Source organism: Phlebotomus papatasi, chromosome 1 (genome assembly GCF_024763615.1).
Source record: "Phlebotomus papatasi isolate M1 chromosome 1, Ppap_2.1, whole genome shotgun sequence".
Taxonomy (NCBI): domain Eukaryota; kingdom Metazoa; phylum Arthropoda; class Insecta; order Diptera; family Psychodidae; genus Phlebotomus; species Phlebotomus papatasi.
The window spans coordinates 77,044,314-77,062,140 of record NC_077222.1 but is presented as its reverse complement, the minus strand read 5'-3'; the positions used below and the strand labels follow the sequence as shown (position 1 = coordinate 77,062,140).

At 31.4% G+C, this 17,827-nt stretch overlaps 5 protein-coding genes across 5 annotated transcripts in view; 1 reads left to right on the top strand and 4 right to left on the bottom strand.

Moving 5' to 3' along the window:
* LOC129804095 (protein PET100 homolog, mitochondrial) overlaps positions 1-17,827 on the top strand; it is a 225,944-nt gene that overhangs the window by 120,830 nt on the left and 87,287 nt on the right. The window lies entirely within an intron of this gene.
* Positions 4,151-5,865, bottom strand: LOC129803998 (uncharacterized). Its single transcript, XM_055850936.1, has 2 exons — positions 4,715-5,865; positions 4,151-4,637 (listed from the first exon to the last, which is right to left on the bottom strand). Exons 1-2 carry the CDS (start codon positions 5,769-5,771, stop codon positions 4,447-4,449), a joined length of 1,248 nt encoding a protein of 415 aa, XP_055706911.1. The 5' UTR covers positions 5,772-5,865; the 3' UTR covers positions 4,151-4,446.
* Positions 8,117-9,833, bottom strand: LOC129804015 (uncharacterized). Its single transcript, XM_055850976.1, has 4 exons — positions 9,481-9,833; positions 9,110-9,421; positions 8,525-9,041; positions 8,117-8,441 (listed from the first exon to the last, which is right to left on the bottom strand). Exons 1-4 carry the CDS (start codon positions 9,709-9,711, stop codon positions 8,251-8,253), a joined length of 1,251 nt encoding a protein of 416 aa, XP_055706951.1. The 5' UTR covers positions 9,712-9,833; the 3' UTR covers positions 8,117-8,250.
* Positions 9,888-13,348, bottom strand: LOC129804008 (uncharacterized). Its single transcript, XM_055850964.1, has 3 exons — positions 13,069-13,348; positions 12,196-13,009; positions 9,888-10,223 (listed from the first exon to the last, which is right to left on the bottom strand). Exons 1-3 carry the CDS (start codon positions 13,288-13,290, stop codon positions 10,036-10,038), a joined length of 1,224 nt encoding a protein of 407 aa, XP_055706939.1. The 5' UTR covers positions 13,291-13,348; the 3' UTR covers positions 9,888-10,035.
* Positions 15,436-17,270, bottom strand: LOC129803989 (uncharacterized). The gene is made up of 4 exons (XM_055850913.1): positions 16,901-17,270; positions 16,394-16,782; positions 16,186-16,332; positions 15,436-16,110 (listed from the first exon to the last, which is right to left on the bottom strand). Exons 1-4 carry the CDS (start codon positions 17,055-17,057, stop codon positions 15,550-15,552), a joined length of 1,254 nt encoding a protein of 417 aa, XP_055706888.1. The 5' UTR covers positions 17,058-17,270; the 3' UTR covers positions 15,436-15,549.

Genomic DNA, 17,827 nt, shown 5'->3' with positions numbered 1-17,827 from the left:
TTATAAGATTTTTTCACATATTTCTAAAGGAAACTAGGTTTTAACATATAATGTAATTTTAATAGACAAAACCATTCTGGTTCTAAATCAAATAATTGTAAAGACTGCTTCATTTAGAAATAGGCTAAAAAATCATAAGCCCGACCTCTCTCTAGTCTATTTTCGGTTTTTTTTAAGATAAGAATTAGAATGTATTTCGTGCTTGATCAACTAATTATTTCACTAATATATGGTGACTTATCCCTATTTTTCAATTCCTTCTTTTATAGTTTGGGTTTTACTGATCGAACTCGAAGAGAGAGTATTTATATAATTAGTTTTTTTTTTTAAATTGTCACCTCTTTGGGGCTTAAACGATAAAAGTTATCGACTTCCGGACTTCGGTGACCCCCAATAACAAAACATTACCTCTATGCCTTTCTTCCTAGTTCCCCTCACCCCGCTCCATCCCCTACAAAACCTTGTTTTTTCAGTTTATTTCAAAAACGGAAGTATAGATTTCTTTTAGTTTCTGATATATTTTAGAGATAATTTTGGTCAACATTTCGTCCATACATACCTATTACCGGAAAAATCGCCATTTCGAATTATTGAAGTTCAATCAAAGCTCATTTGGAGGGCTTATTTTTAACCGATTTGGTTAAATTTGGATTTTTGGAAAGGTATTGAAATTTCGAACCCGGCTATGTCAGTTCAAATATCAGTATTGAGTTGGTCAAGCAGGGGGAAGTGGGACCTTTGAAAGTGGAACACCTTTGAAATTAGGATTTTCAGCTATTTTTATAAAAAATTGAGCCTTATCATGATATAATTTAGCTGCACAAACAGATTGAGAAGCTAAATTTTATCACGATGAGGCTCAATTTTATTTAAAAATAGGTGAAAAATACCAATTTTAAAGGTGCCCCACTTTCCCCTAATTGTAATTGATTTATTTTCCACGATTATCCTTTTTTTGTGCGTAGGCATGTTACTAATGTCAAAAATATTCTAACAAGCAGACTTCTTAAGCAATTTTGAGAGAAATCCGAAAAAGTTAAAATAACATTCCGGAAATGTTTATTTTACCCTGCAGTACTGATCCGAAATCGGTGTAAATATTATGCTTTTTTAGGTGTATTAGGGGTTAAAATTACCCTTTTTCATGTTAATTTTACCCTTAAAAAGGTGTGAAATTAAGATAAAAAATGTTGATATATTTTTACACCTGAAAAATGTTAAAGTTATGAGGTTAAAAGTTAATCGCATCCCAATTTTTTTCTCAGTGTAGTTATAAGATTTATGATTTATGAATCAATTTAATCGTTAATAAACCGTTATACACTCAAAAATCATGCGGATAGCTTTATTTCGTGAGTTCGAAACATTCCGCACAGCTGGGACACTGTCATACTTTTTATTATATTTATTATATTTTATTTTAATAAATTTTATTATGAGACACGCATAGATAAATAAAACTATTAAATTCAATTTTTACAATTTTTTATTGTTTAAAACATCTTATTGAAAAAATTGTCTCAACAATAAATTAGTAGGTTAACTTAGAAGAAATTAGAGAGTAGAGCTTAAAGAATTATAACATGAGACTTTTGCCATAACGACATTTAACTATAAATCAAATTAAAATATGCTAGTTTAAAGTCTTAGCTGAGAGAAAAATACATACAGTGAGTGTCAATAGTTTGTTGCCTAATGGATGTTTGAGAAATCAAGTGAAAAAAATGATAAAAAAAAATACTTTTCCAAATTTTTCTTTTTGCAGATGAGTTCCTTGTAATCCGTAGATATTATTTATAATTTTCAAAAAAAATAATTAATTTTATTTCATATCAAAAATAATTGATTTCCAAAAGTTGGTCATTTTTGAAAAATCAAAAGTTTGTTGCCTCATTAAAAAAACTAATTCAAAATGGTGAAAACGTGCAACCAACTTTATGTAAACCGGTTACATTTTGAGCTTATGTCATTTGATAGGCAAATGGTGGATTTGTACATTTTTAAGGCTGTCAATGTTAAATATATAGGTGTAAGAGTGATGATAAATAACAAGAAATAATCAGTTTTTTGATAATTCATAATTTAAGTTATAATGGCAAATTACAAAAAGTTGAAAGGTGGGATATTGTCCAGAGATACTGCTGGAAGGAATCGGCGTCGCTTAATTGCCAAATTTTATGGAAATTCATGAAAAGTTATACATAAAATGGTCAAATATTATAGTTATGAGGCACGAGTACATCTGAAAAACGCTACTGGTAGACCCAGGGTTTCGACTTAGAAAGTCGATAACCACATTCTAGGTATCTCTGATAGTAACCCCATGATGTTTGCTTCAAAAATTCAGAGTCGGCTGGTTACAGAAGGCATACAGGCTTCAAAACCAACCGCAATTTAATGAAAGTGGTAAGAATAATTACTTGGTTTGCAGGTTTCCATTGGTAAACAAAACCAATCTGGTTAAAAGGTTGTAAATTCACTTGTAGCATGCTAAAAACGTAAAAATACAACCTCTTACGCAGTTTGGTTTTGCTTACCAATGGAATCTTGCGAGCCAAGTACCTATTCTTATATTTTCTTTCATTTTGAGTTTGATTTTCGAAGCATTTGAAGCCTGTATGCCTTCTGTAACCAGCCGACTCTGAATTTTTGAAGCAAACATCATGGGGTTACTATCAGAGATACCTAGAATGCGGTTATCGACTTTCTGAGTCGAAACCCTGGGTCTACCAGTAGCGTTTTTCAGATGTACTCGTGCCTCATAACTATAATATTTGACCATTTTATGTATAACTTTTCATGAATTTCCATAAAATTTGGCAATTAAGCGACGCCGATTCCTTCCAGCAGTATCTCTGGACAATATCCCACCTTTCAACTTTTTGTAATTTGCCATTATAACTTAAATTATGAATTATCAAAAAACTGATTATTTCTTGTTATTTATCATCACTCTTACACCTATATATTTAACATTGACAGCCTTAAAAATGTACAAATCCACCATTTGCCTATCAAATGACATAAGCTCAAAATGTAACCGGTTTACATAAAGTTGGTTGCACGTTTTCACCATTTTGAATTAGTTTTTTTAATGAGGCAACAAACTTTTGATTTTTCAAAAATGACCAACTTTTGGAAATCAATTATTTTTGATATGAAAAAAAAATTAATTATTTTTTTTGAAAATTATAAATAATATCTACGGATTACAAGGAACTCATCTGCAAAAAGAAAAATTTGGAAAAGTATTTTTTTCTATCATTTTTTTCACTTGATTTCTCAAACATCCATTAGGCAACAAACTATTGACACTCACTGTATTTGGATTTTTTTATATTCTTTTTATTATTTATTTATCATTAAGTGATAACAACGTGCATGGTCATCATTCGAGAGATAGATTTTCTATACGAATTTTTTGACAACCTCTTTTTTTCTTAATAAATACCATTTTAAACTGTTTCATAAACCATTTCAGAACAACCCCAAAATCGAGTAGAGAAAAATATATTAAATATTTATATTTTATAGTAAAACTTTATTTAGCGTTACTTTACCGAGTAAGTTATTAATTGGAACAGATGCATTCGTGTTGGATATTTTATAACTTCTCAATTACATTTAACCTTGACTAAATCGGTTGAGAAATAAATCGTTAGAACCATCCAAAAAAAATCTGGTTTAGGAGAGATTACTTAAGTATATATAACAATATGTTTACCATTTTCCAACTTATAATTTTAAAAGCTATTTAGGCGTTAAGAAAGAATTATCATGATAAAAATACTTACATAAATTTATTACCTGCGTTTTACGTAGAGGTAGGGTGAAAGGACCGTCTATTGACACTTTAAGAACTCGTGTCAGCACCTATTGACACCCTTTTCTGTACCATTTGGGATATGAAATTTTAACATCTCTGTTTATAGTAAAAGGTATATTACAAAAAAAACGTTATATTTCTTATATTTTACTAGATACATTAAATAATTTTCAACATTTTGACAAAAGTGTCAATAGGGGTTCCCTGTCGAACAGACGTTCCTACGACCCTAAATAGTAGATGAAATTAATAAAAATGTCACCTGCTACGGATTCCAAACACAAACCCTCTCTTGCAGTCGGATAAAAATGCTTTGAAAAATTGTTGTGACAATTTTCGCATCATATTTTATTCAAAATTCTTTTCATGTGCTTCAGTGGAAAACAATTAAAAGCATGGCATATCAATAGGTTTAATTTAATAGTCAAATTGAAAGGTACAATTTATAATTGATGGATGTGTAATGTGTATTGTGTAGAGTATGGACTCTACTATATTTGAATAATTTATTATTTACAATAATTTCAATAGTGTGGTGTATACTAATTGAAATGATTTGTCTATTGATTTTTAAAGTGATGTTCTTATTAAGGTAAAAATTGGTCGATTCTATTGTCTTGTTAATCCAATATTCCTTGAGCATCCAAAAGGGGTAGAACATTTTTAACAGCTTGCACAACATTTGGATTATGAAATAGATTTTCAGTAAATTGCATGCTTTTTTCATCTGTTCCCATGAGAAGAAACATATCAGAGTCAACTTTCTCATCCAAAAGGATGATGGGTTGAACCAGAAAAGCAGAGATGAGAACTGAAATGAAGAAACAAAGCTATTAATATTTAAATAGAATTGTAAATACTATGATACCTTCTGGAGACAATTATTACCTTGGAGACTTTTCTTTAAGATGATTATTTGAAATTCATGAAGTGTGGGAAATTTGCCGTCATACTTATAACCATCAATTAATATTTCTTTAAGAGCATAGTAGTAAAATTGCACTAATTCATTTTGTTTATGCATACGTAAATCTTCTTTTAGAGACGTATGAATAAAGTAGAGAATATCAACGGCGGGGGTTATCCAATACGGTAATTGGAAGTCCACAAATAGAACATCAATTGGATTATTCTCACTGTCATACTTAAACATCATATTGTTGGTCCAGAAATCACCATGAAGTAGTACGTTGATCTCTGATTCATCTGGGGTGTACAAATCTATACCCCTTTCGATGAACATATCCCTGAATTTAGTCAATTTTTTCGCATAATACTCATATCCAGGCCATTTTGAGACGACCTTTGTGAGAGCATCATAGTTCTTCAAGCAAAAGTCACGGGCATCTACGTAGTCCCGAGATAAGAATGCCTTATCAAATGTGACATAAGCCTGAGGATTCTTCTGTTTGTAGACAATTGAAGTTGCATGAAATTTGGCCAATTTCCGTAGAGCCAATTTAGCATGATTGAGATCAAGTCGCTCAATTCTGTTGGCACATCTGTAGTTACGAGCGATGAGATCTTCAAAGACAAGGGTATTGGTAGATAGATCCTCACAATACCTTCGTGCACTAAAGACTGTATTGTCACCAATTGAAGTCAAAAGACTATGGAAGTCATTCAGAATTGTTCTATACATTGTCATCTCTCGACTATGAATATCGAAGTCTTTTAATATCTTCATACCCTCTTCTTCACTGTGTTTCTCATCATATGTAGTTTTCAGGATAAGAGACACTTCTTTCGTAGTCTTTGATTCCAATACATAATCCACAATTATTCGAATCATAACACTTGCGTAGTGATTACCTTTCTTCGTCACTGGTTTCAATTCAAATTTTGTCAGTTTAATTTCATTGGAATTTTCAATTTTCTTCACCAAACCCTCAATGTAAGCTTCATTGAGAAATCTGGGAACTTCTTCCACTAATTCACTATCCATTTTTTTTCCAATGAAATTTCGTTAGATATTTAAGTGTGAACGATGCGAAGTTTCGTATAGTACTGACTGAGTGTTGAAACTTGTTTGAAGAAGTCATGGTATTTACAAGTTAGTTAATATGATAGCATTCCCTCCTCCAAACATAAGTGCTGTGTCATTTTAATCTGCAGTTCATATTATCATTTTATATACCATATGAATTACTATATACAAACACGTAAAAATGCGATATTATCAGTTAATAAGACACATGTGGAAAAATGAGGAAGAAGCAATTTGATTTCAAATAAAAGTTCATATCATTTATTTGCTCGAACTCTAAAGAGAATAAACAATGAAAATATTGCAAAGCTAATCCGTCGAAAAGAATGATAGAGAACAACCTATTGAAGATATTAATTTATTAATTTTAATCACTTCCGTAGGTGTATAACCTAACATTTTTTTTAGTAAATATTTGAAATCTAAATTTTGTACGTTTTTAAAGTGAATTAGTTGCATTCTTTACTACACGAATTTCTGTGGTTAAATGTAAAACTCGAGCTTAACAGACTTTAACGTACTCCATTATGCCATAAATATGCACCGCGAAAAAGAAGAATACATTTTCTGTAAAGCCTTTTTGATTTTTTCAAATTAAATATAATATTATTAGAAGATGTTATAGAACCTACAATCTTCCCTAGTAATTTATTTTAAATCAACTATTAAGTAATTGAGATTTTTCTGCATCGCATAAAATAGATTGGAACCCAGATAATAAATTATAAAGTCCCATAAAGCTAGTGTTGTTATTATTATGGATAGGGGATGTGCTCATAACTTCGGACAGGGTGCATATAAGCATCAACACTAAGAGAAATCCGAAAAAGTTAAAATAACATTCCGGAAATGTTAATTTTACTCTGCAGTATTTATCCGAAATCGGTGTGAATATTATGCTTTTTAGGTGTGTTAGGGGCTAAAGTTACCCTTAAAAAGGTGTAAAATTAACATTAAAAAATGTTGATATATTTTTACACCTGAAAAGTTATGAGGAAACAAAGTTAATCACACCCCGTTTTTTTCTCTGTGAATGTTCTAAGTTTAAAGTGCAATAAGGTAAAGTACCCTTTATTCGACCGGTAGATTTATTTATTCAATTTAATTATATTTGCTATAATATTTTGTGTATGATCTAACATTAATAGGTCAATTATTCTTTAAATAATACGAATCAGTGACAAATTCATAGAAATTGATGAAATTCACCATCAAATATTCAAAAATTGACCCACCGGTCGAATAGAGGAACCCGGTCGAGTAAGGGTACTTTACCTTATTTTCAGTACAAATTTCCTTTTTCTGTTTAGGAGTGTTGTTTTGGACCTTTACAAGGAGTTTATCGCCTTTACTTTTCTAAAATTAATTTTAATACGCTTAAAAATGAATAAATATTTAGAGAAGAATTTGCTTGCAATTTTCGGCACCTTTTTTTGCAATTTTGGATACTTTGCTTGTAATTTCGGACACACAATCCACCTCAATAGGATGCCCATTGATGTTCATTTTAAGAACATAACTTACTAAGTCCTGTTCTTGTTTATAAAAAGGATACGTATAATGTTTCAAGGAGCTCGGAAACTTTCCATATCATTCATCAAAGTGAGTTGACTTCGATACTCCAAGTACGCGCGGATTAACGCATTTCCTTGCTGTTACGGGATTCTTTTGACTATTTTTGCTCTGCATTTCGTTCGTCCTGATGATGGTCCTTTCTTCAGGCACTTTTACAATATAGTCATCACAAAAACTAAAAATTTACAAAATTGCGAAGAAAAAGACACCTGTCCAAAATACCAAGCATCAACTTACTGGTGATTCTCTGACAAAATTGTCCATTTTTCACACGAGAGATATAATTCACAAGCCAAATCTCACTGAAAGTTAAATGAACAAATCATTATTAACGTGCATTAACACAGTATTCAATGAATTTTTAATAATATCACTTAAAAATATCGAAGAAAAATCAGTAGTACTTCACCATAGTCAAATAAAACTCGAAGAAAACATAAAATTCTGTCATATTTCTCGTAAGAAGCTGCTCCCACTGAAGCTTCAATAAAGGAATTTTAATTCAAATTATATTCAAAATTTAACGTATTTAGTGTTAAAATCTTCTAAAAACAATAAATATTCAGGTAGAATACATTAATCATTAAATATTGGAAGAAAATTCCATAATTTGAATTATTTTTTTTGTGGTGTCCAAAATTACCCTTAAATTGTTCAAAATTACAAGCTGTTCCAAATTATAGACACTTCCACTATTTTGCAAAGTAGTTAAAAATAAAATAATTTACTTTTGTACTGTTTCTAATTTTTGTCATATTTATTACATAACACCATATAGGAGGAAATGATTATATACGATTATTACATACACTTTTCAGAAAAGACAGTTCGTCTACTTTTTCATTTTTAATATCTAACTTAACTAATCAAAATAGCCTTTTTCGTCGAATTCTTGTAGAAGAGGTTCAATGAATTTTCTATATTCTGGATTACTGTACACGTGCTTACGGAAGGCTACACCCTCTTTGTCATCACTGAGAAATGTCTCCATGTGAATGTTTTCTCTTGGAGGCATCATTGCCATTGGTCTTAAGCAAAGTGCTGCATTAACACCTATCAATTAAGATAATACGAAATATTTCATTTTATCATATGTGTTAATAGAATTTTTTGTTAAATAGTCTTACGGGTCTTACCATGAAAGCCAGTTCGGGCCACTTCATTGAGAATATCTTGGAAAGTGGGAATTTTTCCTGAATATTTCAGCTTTATCAGAATATCTTCCATTACTGAGTGGTAGTATTGGACCAATTCTGTCCATCTATTTTGTCTCACGTGACCCTGAACTGAACCGTAGAGAAGAAAATTTAAATCAATTCCTGGTGAACCCCAATTGCAGAGTTGATAGTCAAGTAGGAGAGAATCCCTGAGTGAACCATCCTTGTTGCTTCTGAATATCAAATTACTCGTCCATACATCATTATGATTGAGTACATTAAATGAATTTTTCTGCCATTTATATACATCGACACCTTTGTCCACAATTGTTGTTTCCAACTTGGCTAATTTTTTTGTCATCATCTCATAACCGTCCCACGTTGTTACTTCAGCTAGAAGACCTCGAACTCCAACACGGAAAAATATCACGAAATTCTCTTGGTCAGGGTGATGGGATATTGTTGGATCGTGAAATGGTACAAACAATTCAGGATACTGCGGGGACATTGTGAAGAGTTCAATGATTAATTAATTGAATCAATATAAACATTTTATTTTATTACCCTCTCGTTGATTATGATGGAACATGCGTGGAATGTAGCGAGTTTTCCCAAAATACTTCTTGCTTGTCCAAAATCTAATCCTTGACGTCTGTCGACTGAATGATAAGCCAAGGGTGATTTTGATACATTTTCTAAAACTAGCAATGCAATAGGGTTATATTGAGCTAATAAGCATCGTGGTGCAATTTTTGTATCATAGTTTATGCTATCCAAGAGTTCCCTAATCTTTGGTAAGACGTCTCGGTAGATAATAATCTCTCGAGTGTACATTTTGTTAAGTACAATTCGTCTCATTTCGCTTTCAGGCTTCACCTGTTGATAGAGAATTACATAACAAACTGATTTTACAAAACATTACGAAATTCACCAACCTTAATGATGATGGAAAGAAGTTGACCTTGTACACTTCCAGACATTTCAGAGTATTCAACTTCACCAAAAAACATCTCGCTGGCATAGTTTTGTCCGGCACTTTGTGATGTTTTTACACTATACGATAGCAATTTATGGCTTTTGTTGCCCGGAAGATAATTATTCAGAATATTTGTAAAAAAAACACGTGTTGCCCATTTTGGATAATCATCGATGGACTTGTTGCTCATATTGTGAAATTCTTATTTTTTTATCAACTTGTACGCGTTATCACTTTATTTTGGCCGGTGAAATTAAGATAAATTATAGAGAGATACTAATGCTTCTACTGAAGTTGTATACTACAGTGAATGAAGCAATATATGAAGAATACCAAATTCGTTAGTAAAAAAATTGCGCAGACGCATATTATGATTATTTTTATTTGCTTATAACACCAATACAATTATTCTTATCAATTTTGTGAATGGCTTGAACAATGACTGATTAAGCATGTGCTTTTATGATTGCTTAAAAGCAATTAATTTGCTGAAAACTTTTAGTATATATACATTCTAATCTAAATAACCAAGCCAATAGAACTCCCAAATAAGGGGTTTGATAAAATCTGTATATTTTGGATTGGAAAATAATTTTTGTCTGTAGGATGATCCTTCAGAGCTTTCGGACAGCATGAGGTTTACATCAACAGTGTTGGCTGGTGCTAAGATGACAGCTGCTTTTATAAGGCAGGCTATAATGGCTGAAATGGTAAGGATTATTATTTTAGAAGGTCCTTCGAAACAATTAAAAAATACACTATAGAATGGTGGAATGAATTATGGCCGGTACTACTCTTTAAAGCCTTTGTTAGTTCCCATTAAAAATTGATTTTTTAAGAATCACAAAATTTTCAATATTTCGTGCGATACCAGGAAATGAATGTGCATATCCTTCAGAAATTTCACATTAGTATTTAAGAAAAAGTATTATAGGAGGGGTGACAAAGTGTTATAACTTTGTGGACTGCTCGAACTCGTGATTCAGAGGCTATACAGCAAAAGTACTTTTGCATTATTTATCGTTTACCAGTTCACAACCGATTTATTGGACCGAATGAATAACTCAAAAGTCGTCCAAAATATCTTAGGAGAAATACAAGTGATTGTTGATAAAAATTACTTATCGTTTATGAATAGGTTTATTACCGAAAAAAGAAAGATTCCCCAGAAAAGATATGCAAGTTGCAAGTCATTATGGGAAAGCGTCGACCTCTGGGTAAACCTATTACAAGGTAGCTGAATCAAATTCAGTATCTTGCCTTGGAGGGTTTTGGGATTTCCCGCGAACATCTTCCTGAAGTGGCGGAGGATCGATAAGTATGGGCCGCTACCCTGGATGTCCTACATAATCAAACCGCGATTAACGGTTTGATGATGCACGGTTCATAACCACTTGGAACCGGTTAAATCACAGAAAATCCATGACTTTTCCAACGAGTAGGGATAGAGAACAAATAAGGGACGTATTAACAGTCCTTGAGTCGGTTTATGGGGAGTGCCCCGAAGGCTTCAAGTCTCTATCTCTATAAGCGTTTAATCTCTAGAGCTGGCGACAGCCGAACGGACAGACGGATAGACGTACAGACTAAAATACTATTATCTCTGTGGAGTTCGAGCAAAGTCGGGCCATAAGTAGAAACTTTATTCAGGGATTTCAATACTTATGGCCATATCTCTCTATTAGTTACGCTCGTCTGCGATGTAACTATTATATCATTTTCACTTTTCTTCCATGCTTGAAAATTGAGTATCCATGGAAATTGAACGTAAATTTAAAGTTGAATATGTTTTTTTTGACTTGGTCAGTAGAAAAGTGAAAATTTTAGGAGATTACAAAATCTACCTACAAACGTGCTTCAATATGGATTGCTACATAAAATCTCTGACAATATTATATTTCAATTGAGCAGATACTTTTAAAGATTTTAAGGCAAATTCATTCATAACGTGGCCATAAAGCAAGGATCCACCCCACATTAGTAGTAAGGGAGACTGGGGTAGAATTAGCCACCAAATAGTATTTTTAATTACGTATATTTTTTACAAGAAATGTTTGTATGAGTCTGATAAATATTTCAATGAATAGTAAGGGAAGTATATATAGTGTATATAACAAAGAGTAGTTTGCTCAATATTCCTTCGAAGACAAACTATAAAATATCACTATTTAATACTATACGTGGCTAATTTTGCCCCAGTCTTCCCTACTAAATTTAACGATATATTTCTCATGCTTTAAATTATTGCTTAAATTTAAATTTATGAAAATACTTATTATTTCTTAAATTTTCCTTTTAATTTTTAGTAGTTTTGATCTTATTAACATTGCTGTAGCAGTAGATATATGCGTTTTTTTTAATTTTAAAAGGTTTTTCAAAATTTCTCCAAATCCAATAACCGCTACTAATTAATATTACTGGAGTATCAAAAAGCAACAAGATCTAGATCGAGATTAGGAGGATGAAAGGAAAATATTAAATAAATTAAAGATATTTTTACTTTGGTGGTTGGACACCAGGGCTAAGACGGCGGTGGACGTTGAAAACTACGCAGGATCTCATTAAAATGAAACTGTACTTCGAAAGGATTTGATGAACAAATTTATCTATCAATCTATCTATCTATCTATCTAACTAATTAAGAAGACTTTGGAAACTGTTGCATAATATTTACCATGTAATCCTTTCTGCAATAATTCCATGTGAATATCAGATACTTTAGGTATCGGACTGGTTACTTCCAAGTCCTTAAGCGTCTTACTTAAAATCGTATGGTAATAATGAATGAGAAAATTCCATTTGGTTTTCCTTATATTATTATCGACAGATGTGAAGAACAGGTAGTTAAGATCTATCGCCGGAGAACCCCAGTACACAAATTGATAGTCGACAATTACAGAGTTGATTAATTTTCCTTCTGCATCATACTTGAACATACAATTGTTTGTCCAAAGATCATTGTGATTGAGTACGTTGAAAGATGACTTTGTTATATAGTAATCAATGCATTTTTGTATTATGTTATCTTTAAGTTTGTTTAATTTCTCTGCGACATCATCAAATCCAGACCATTTCTTGACTTCATCACGAAGGGATATTGTACCAAGCTTATAAAAAATGCAAAAAGAATTTATGCATTCTGATATAGATCTATTGAGTAATGTTTCAACTGTCTCAGGATTAACTTCGTAAATTTTAACAGAAGCTGCATGAAACTTGGCGATTTTTTTCAAAATGTCAAGTGTTTGTTGTAAATTTAAACCATCTTTTCTACTGGCCATAACATAATTTAAATTGCACATATCTTCTAGAACAATTGTACATGGTTCAGATAAGACAGTTATACAATCTGGAGATAATTTAGTGGAGTCCCCTATTTGTGATAGCAGAGCAGTTATCTGTGGTAGTACCATTTGGTAAACGTGTCTTTCATGGTTAAAAATGTTGTGCTTTTCCATAAATTTTCCTCTATCTCCAGGCGGCATGATCTTCAAATAAGTTCTTTTTTAAAATATATTTTTTATAATAATAATATATTAAAACTTACCTTTATAATAAATTTTGCTATTGATATTGTATCCTTTTCATCCAGATATTTAACTACAATTCTGTGAAGAATACTTGAGAAATTTTCTCCTTTATCACAAGCAGGTAATACATCACAAGATATTATACTTTTCGCAGATTCGCCAACCAATTTTTTAGCAATGTTTTTAAAATTTACGTCAGTATCACTGCTGGGAATACAATACTCTTTATCCACATTCATATTGATAATATTAATCAATGAGAAAATACGCACTGGCTTATTCAAAGGCTAGAATTGCTCTGATAACTTTGTGAGTTTCAACTCTGTAGTTGTTTCAAGATTATCATCAATGACTCCTTTAAAATCACAGCTATTGTTATGCTGAGGTTTTGTCAACTATTTGTAATAGACTTTATATTCACAGAGAATATGTTTTGAATATTCCCTGTGAATTCTTTCCTTATTGGGAAAATATGCAACTGCCAAAAATGGTTTGTTAAATTTGTTAAAACCTTCTAAGGCATTTAACTAATTGATGGGATGATACTTAAAAAGTTTGACTTGAAAACATCTACTTTTCTTGAGGAATTTGAGAAAAACGAATCACAGCCTCCATATACTTTAAAAGCTTATTAATAGTTTTGTCGTGGTTATTTCAATATGATACACACAAACTCAAAGCTTAATATTTGCTATCACTTTGAAGTTTATCTCTCTTAATGTATATTATTTTCACATATAATGGCTTTGTAAATTATTTAATTTATATCGTTCATTCGAGCCCATGTAACCTCATTAGGGATAAGCATTTAAAAATGACTGAATTAATCGCTCATTCTAAATTATAGGGAACTACTTTATTCTAAGCAATGTCCAAGGGGACAGCATTAAAGATTCAATTTTTTGTAGAAAATTATTTAACGCTAATACCTGTATAAAACGTGTTTAGTTGCTTTCTATTTGTTTAAACATTTTGTTTTAGTTTAGATATTAAACTTAAATTTTTCATTTCTTTTTAAATTTTCGATAAAAAAAACAAAAAAAAAAAAACAAAATAGTGATCGAAATTGTGGGCAAATGTTTCTGGAAGAAGAAGAACGTCTCAGCTTCTCGGAATACTCGAACTCACGAGAAACATCTCTTCGTGTTATCTTTTCGCATTGTTCTTAGGTACATACCGGTTTACTATAGTGGTTAAATTGAATCATAAATTAATAAAAAAATACCGTTAAAAAATTTAAAAAAAAAAATGTAAGAAAAGTACATTTTAGAATATTTTAGCATGAGTAACGAGCATAACAAATAATAAAAACTATATTCGAGAAAGATATATCATTTACTTACAGGTACTTTACCGATTAATTTCGATGCAGACTGGTTGGAAATTTCACGAGCTTTCAAAAAAGTCTAAATTTAAGTAAAGCACTTGAAAAATAGGCCCTCCAAAGTGGTTAAAACTCGACCTTCGAAAATTCAATATTGAAATATTTTTCGATTATAGGCGTCTAAGGACGAAATATTCACCTTGACAATTTCCAAAACATATTCGAAAACAAAAAAGATTCTAGGAGCCGTTTTCGAAGTAAACCGCAAAAACATAGTTTTGGAGAGAAAAGTGGAGGATAAAGGGAAAAAGGAAAAGAACTATTCCAGATAATATTGTCTTACGGGGAGATCGTCGAAGACCGGAAGTCGATATCTCTTACCTTTTGTCCTCTAGCCGCGTCACATGTTAAAAAAGTAGATTATAGCTCTCTCTCTTTGAGTTCCAGCAGGATTTGCTTTATTTATGTGTACAGGGATTTCTAAAAGTTAAAATAAAAGTTTATAATTACTTCAAAATCTTGAAATTGCAAAAAATTGGTCCCCTGTAGTTTCTAAAGAGCGGTTTGTTTTTATTGTGGTTTTTACAGCAAATAAATCAACGATCTTCTCAAATATGACCAACACACAATAACTTTTGTTTGTAAACATGTTTTCAAAATTTTCCATGAGAATGAGGGAGATGACTAGATCTAGATCTCACTCATTCTCATTGAAATATCAAAAACATGTTTACTAAACAAAAGTTATTGTGCGCTGGGCATTATTGTTAGCTAAAAGAAACTAAAATATTTAGTGTAAGTTTAAGCTAAAATGCAATGCATCATCAAGGTTGAAGTGGAAATATCAAACTTAAAGATTTATTTAATTTCAAAGCTGGTCGCAAGGACTTTAACTTTGTAAATGCAGAAAATGTAGAACCAAGATTGGAATATATGAAGCATAATTGTGGAGCTCAGAGGCAAAATGACACATATCCTATGGTTAAAGCATAGGATATGTGTCATTTTGCCTCTGGGCTCCACAATTAGACTACCTCAAAATTGAAGGGTTAAGTTCTTAAAACCAAATAAATCTCTCATTTTCTTATTTATTTTTTTTCTAGAAATTCTAGAAATGCTTTTGTTATAGGAAAACAATGAATATTATAATACAACTCTATTTAGAGCTTATATTTTATACAGGAATATCTAAGAATCCTCTTTCATCAAGGAAAGGTAACAATTTCTTGTAGATTTCTTGTATATGCTCAGCACTAAATATTTTTCTTTTCAATGCAATTCCTTTTTCATTTTCATTCACTAAAAGTTCCAATTGAATCTTAAAGTCTGGGTCAGACTTCATAATTGGAACTGATTCTACAATCATCATAGCTCCTATAAATCCCTTGCGATGAATTGTACTATTTATCTCATTAAATGACGGTGTTCTTTGAGGTTTATTGAGTTTCTTAAAATTGTTTAAGAGTTCTGAATGGTAAAATTGCACTAAATCATCAAAATGGTTGATAATGCTGTCGATGTTGCATGCATTGAAGATAATGTAGAGAATATCATAAGCTGGAGAAGTCCAGGAACTCAGTTGAAAGTCTACTAGAAGGACTTCAGACACTCCGTCTGACTGTTTGAACATAAGATTGTTGGTCCAGGCATCTCCATGATTCATGACGTTGAAGGAATTGCTTTCAGCTTGGGTTAACCGATAGAGTGTATCAAATATTTTATTTTCCCACATTTTCTGAAAGACATTTTTAATGAAAATTTGTTTAGAGATAAGGCTTAGATAATCCCTGTATTGCAAAGGAATTTTTACCAATTTTGGTACATAAGGGGCTGCAAAATCCATATTTTCTAACATTTCCATCATTCCACGATACATTGTATTGTAGTATTGACTCATTCCTTCTTTAACGTCCATCCGGGCAATTCCCTCGTTGAACAAATTATTATATGGACCATTCTGTAAAGTGGTACAATTTATTGTCACAAACTGCAATCATTCAATCAACATGACTTCTTACCTCATCATAGTGAATAACTGAAGCTGCATGAAATTTAGCTATTTTTGCGATAAGAATTTTAGTTTCATCTACAGTCAAACCCTTCTGTCGAGGTATCATCTTATAGCCATTTGCCTTAAGATCATCCATGACAATCACAGAATTGGGATTCTCTGAAGTGAATAAGCATCTTGGACCAAATTGCACAGGATAACCTGCTTTTTCCCAAATATCTTCAAATGCTGGAATTAATTCTGAATATACTATGATCTCTTTAGGGAAAGCATTGTACTGCTCTATAATTTCTTCAATGGGTCCACCCTGAAGTAATAATTTCACAATAAGAGGCAAGGAATGTCTTTCGTTTTTGTCAGAGTTGTGGCAGAATTCTACAAAAACTCTGTAAATACCTGAGAAATTTGAAGAGTTCAGTAAACACTTTTATAAGAAATTATATACATCAAAGTGATATTTTATATAGTCATGCAATTATAATGATTGGTTTTGAGATTTTTTTTAATCACTTACTAGACATATAGTTATCTCCTGCAGCTGTAGCAGGTTCAATATGAATTGAACTTATGTGGATTGAATCTGTTGACTCCCGGAAGTGCTTAATATTTCGCAAGATTGTGTAAAAAAAATCTAAATTTAGCCAGGATGGATGTAAAATTTCAGTTGTCATGTTGTTTTCTTATAACACAGAAAAGAAAAAATGATATCAACACTGTCACGGTTTATATCTCACTAAAAGTGATCGAGCTAAATTCAATTCTTTTTGCACCATGATAACGTCATGTAGAAAGAGACAACTGAGTGTGATAGAATAAATCAGATAGCTTCAGCATAACACTTCCAAGTTTTATATATTACTATCTCACGATAAAAATTGTGATATGATAAGGAATCAAATTATGTTGATTAGTTAAAAAGAAATTACAATTGGTTTTTTTTTATTTGTATATTTTTATCTTGAGTATATAAATACAATACGTTTTTTGTAATACTTTGTATATAACACTTGATTTTACAATATTTGTTGTGAAAATGAATTGTTTTTTTTTTATTTTTAAGAATTGTACAAATAAATTAGTAAAAAATTAAATTTGATCAGTACTGAATTTAGAACATTATGCTTTCAGGACATCTTTTAGATTAGGAAACTTTCATGAAGTCAAAATTCACATCGCATTCGACCTCAAACGTTTTGCATATGCCTATCGCATTCTTTATGGCTCCGGCACACCTTTTAGATCAGGAAAATTTCATAAAATCAAAATTAAAGAGATTTTAATTTTTCCTGATTTAAAAAGTGTGTCGAAGCCATTAAGACTCAAAATTCATTTGAACTCAATTGAATTTCTTATGTTCGAAAAAATAGAAGAAGAGTCTGAGATAGACTTGAATTTTGATTTCAATAAATTTTCATGATCTAAAAGGTATACCTGAGGTATG

Excerpts from the sequence above, each read along its gene's own strand:
- LOC129803998 (XM_055850936.1), bottom strand. The coding sequence starts at position 5,771 with ATGGATAGTGAATTAGTGGAAGAAGTTCCCAGATTTCTCAATGAAGCT. Across the intron at positions 4,638-4,714 it reads CTTAAAGAAAAGTCTCCAAG|TTCTCATCTCTGCTTTTCTG; the intron begins GTAATAATTGTC and ends TCTTCATTTCAG.
- LOC129804015 (XM_055850976.1), bottom strand. The coding sequence starts at position 9,711 with ATGAGCAACAAGTCCATCGATGATTATCCAAAATGGGCAACACGTGTT. Across the intron at positions 9,042-9,109 it reads CCATCATAATCAACGAGAGG|TATCCTGAATTGTTTGTACC; the intron begins GTAATAAAATAA and ends ATGTCCCCGCAG. Across the intron at positions 8,442-8,524 it reads GGCCCGAACTGGCTTTCATG|GTGTTAATGCAGCACTTTGC; the intron begins GTAAGACCCGTA and ends CTTAATTGATAG.
- LOC129803989 (XM_055850913.1), bottom strand. The coding sequence starts at position 17,057 with ATGACAACTGAAATTTTACATCCATCCTGGCTAAATTTAGATTTTTTT. Across the intron at positions 16,783-16,900 it reads AGGAGATAACTATATGTCTA|GTATTTACAGAGTTTTTGTA; the intron begins GTAAGTGATTAA and ends CAAATTTCTCAG. Across the intron at positions 16,111-16,185 it reads CCCCTTATGTACCAAAATTG|AAAATGTGGGAAAATAAAAT; the intron begins GTAAAAATTCCT and ends AATGTCTTTCAG.
- LOC129804008 (XM_055850964.1), bottom strand. The coding sequence starts at position 13,290 with ATGAATGTGGATAAAGAGTATTGTATTCCCAGCAGTGATACTGACGTA. Across the intron at positions 13,010-13,068 it reads TAGCAAAATTTATTATAAAG|ATCATGCCGCCTGGAGATAG; the intron begins GTAAGTTTTAAT and ends ACTTATTTGAAG. Across the intron at positions 10,224-12,195 it reads ATTGCAGAAAGGATTACATG|CCATTATAGCCTGCCTTATA; the intron begins GTAAATATTATG and ends TTACCATTTCAG.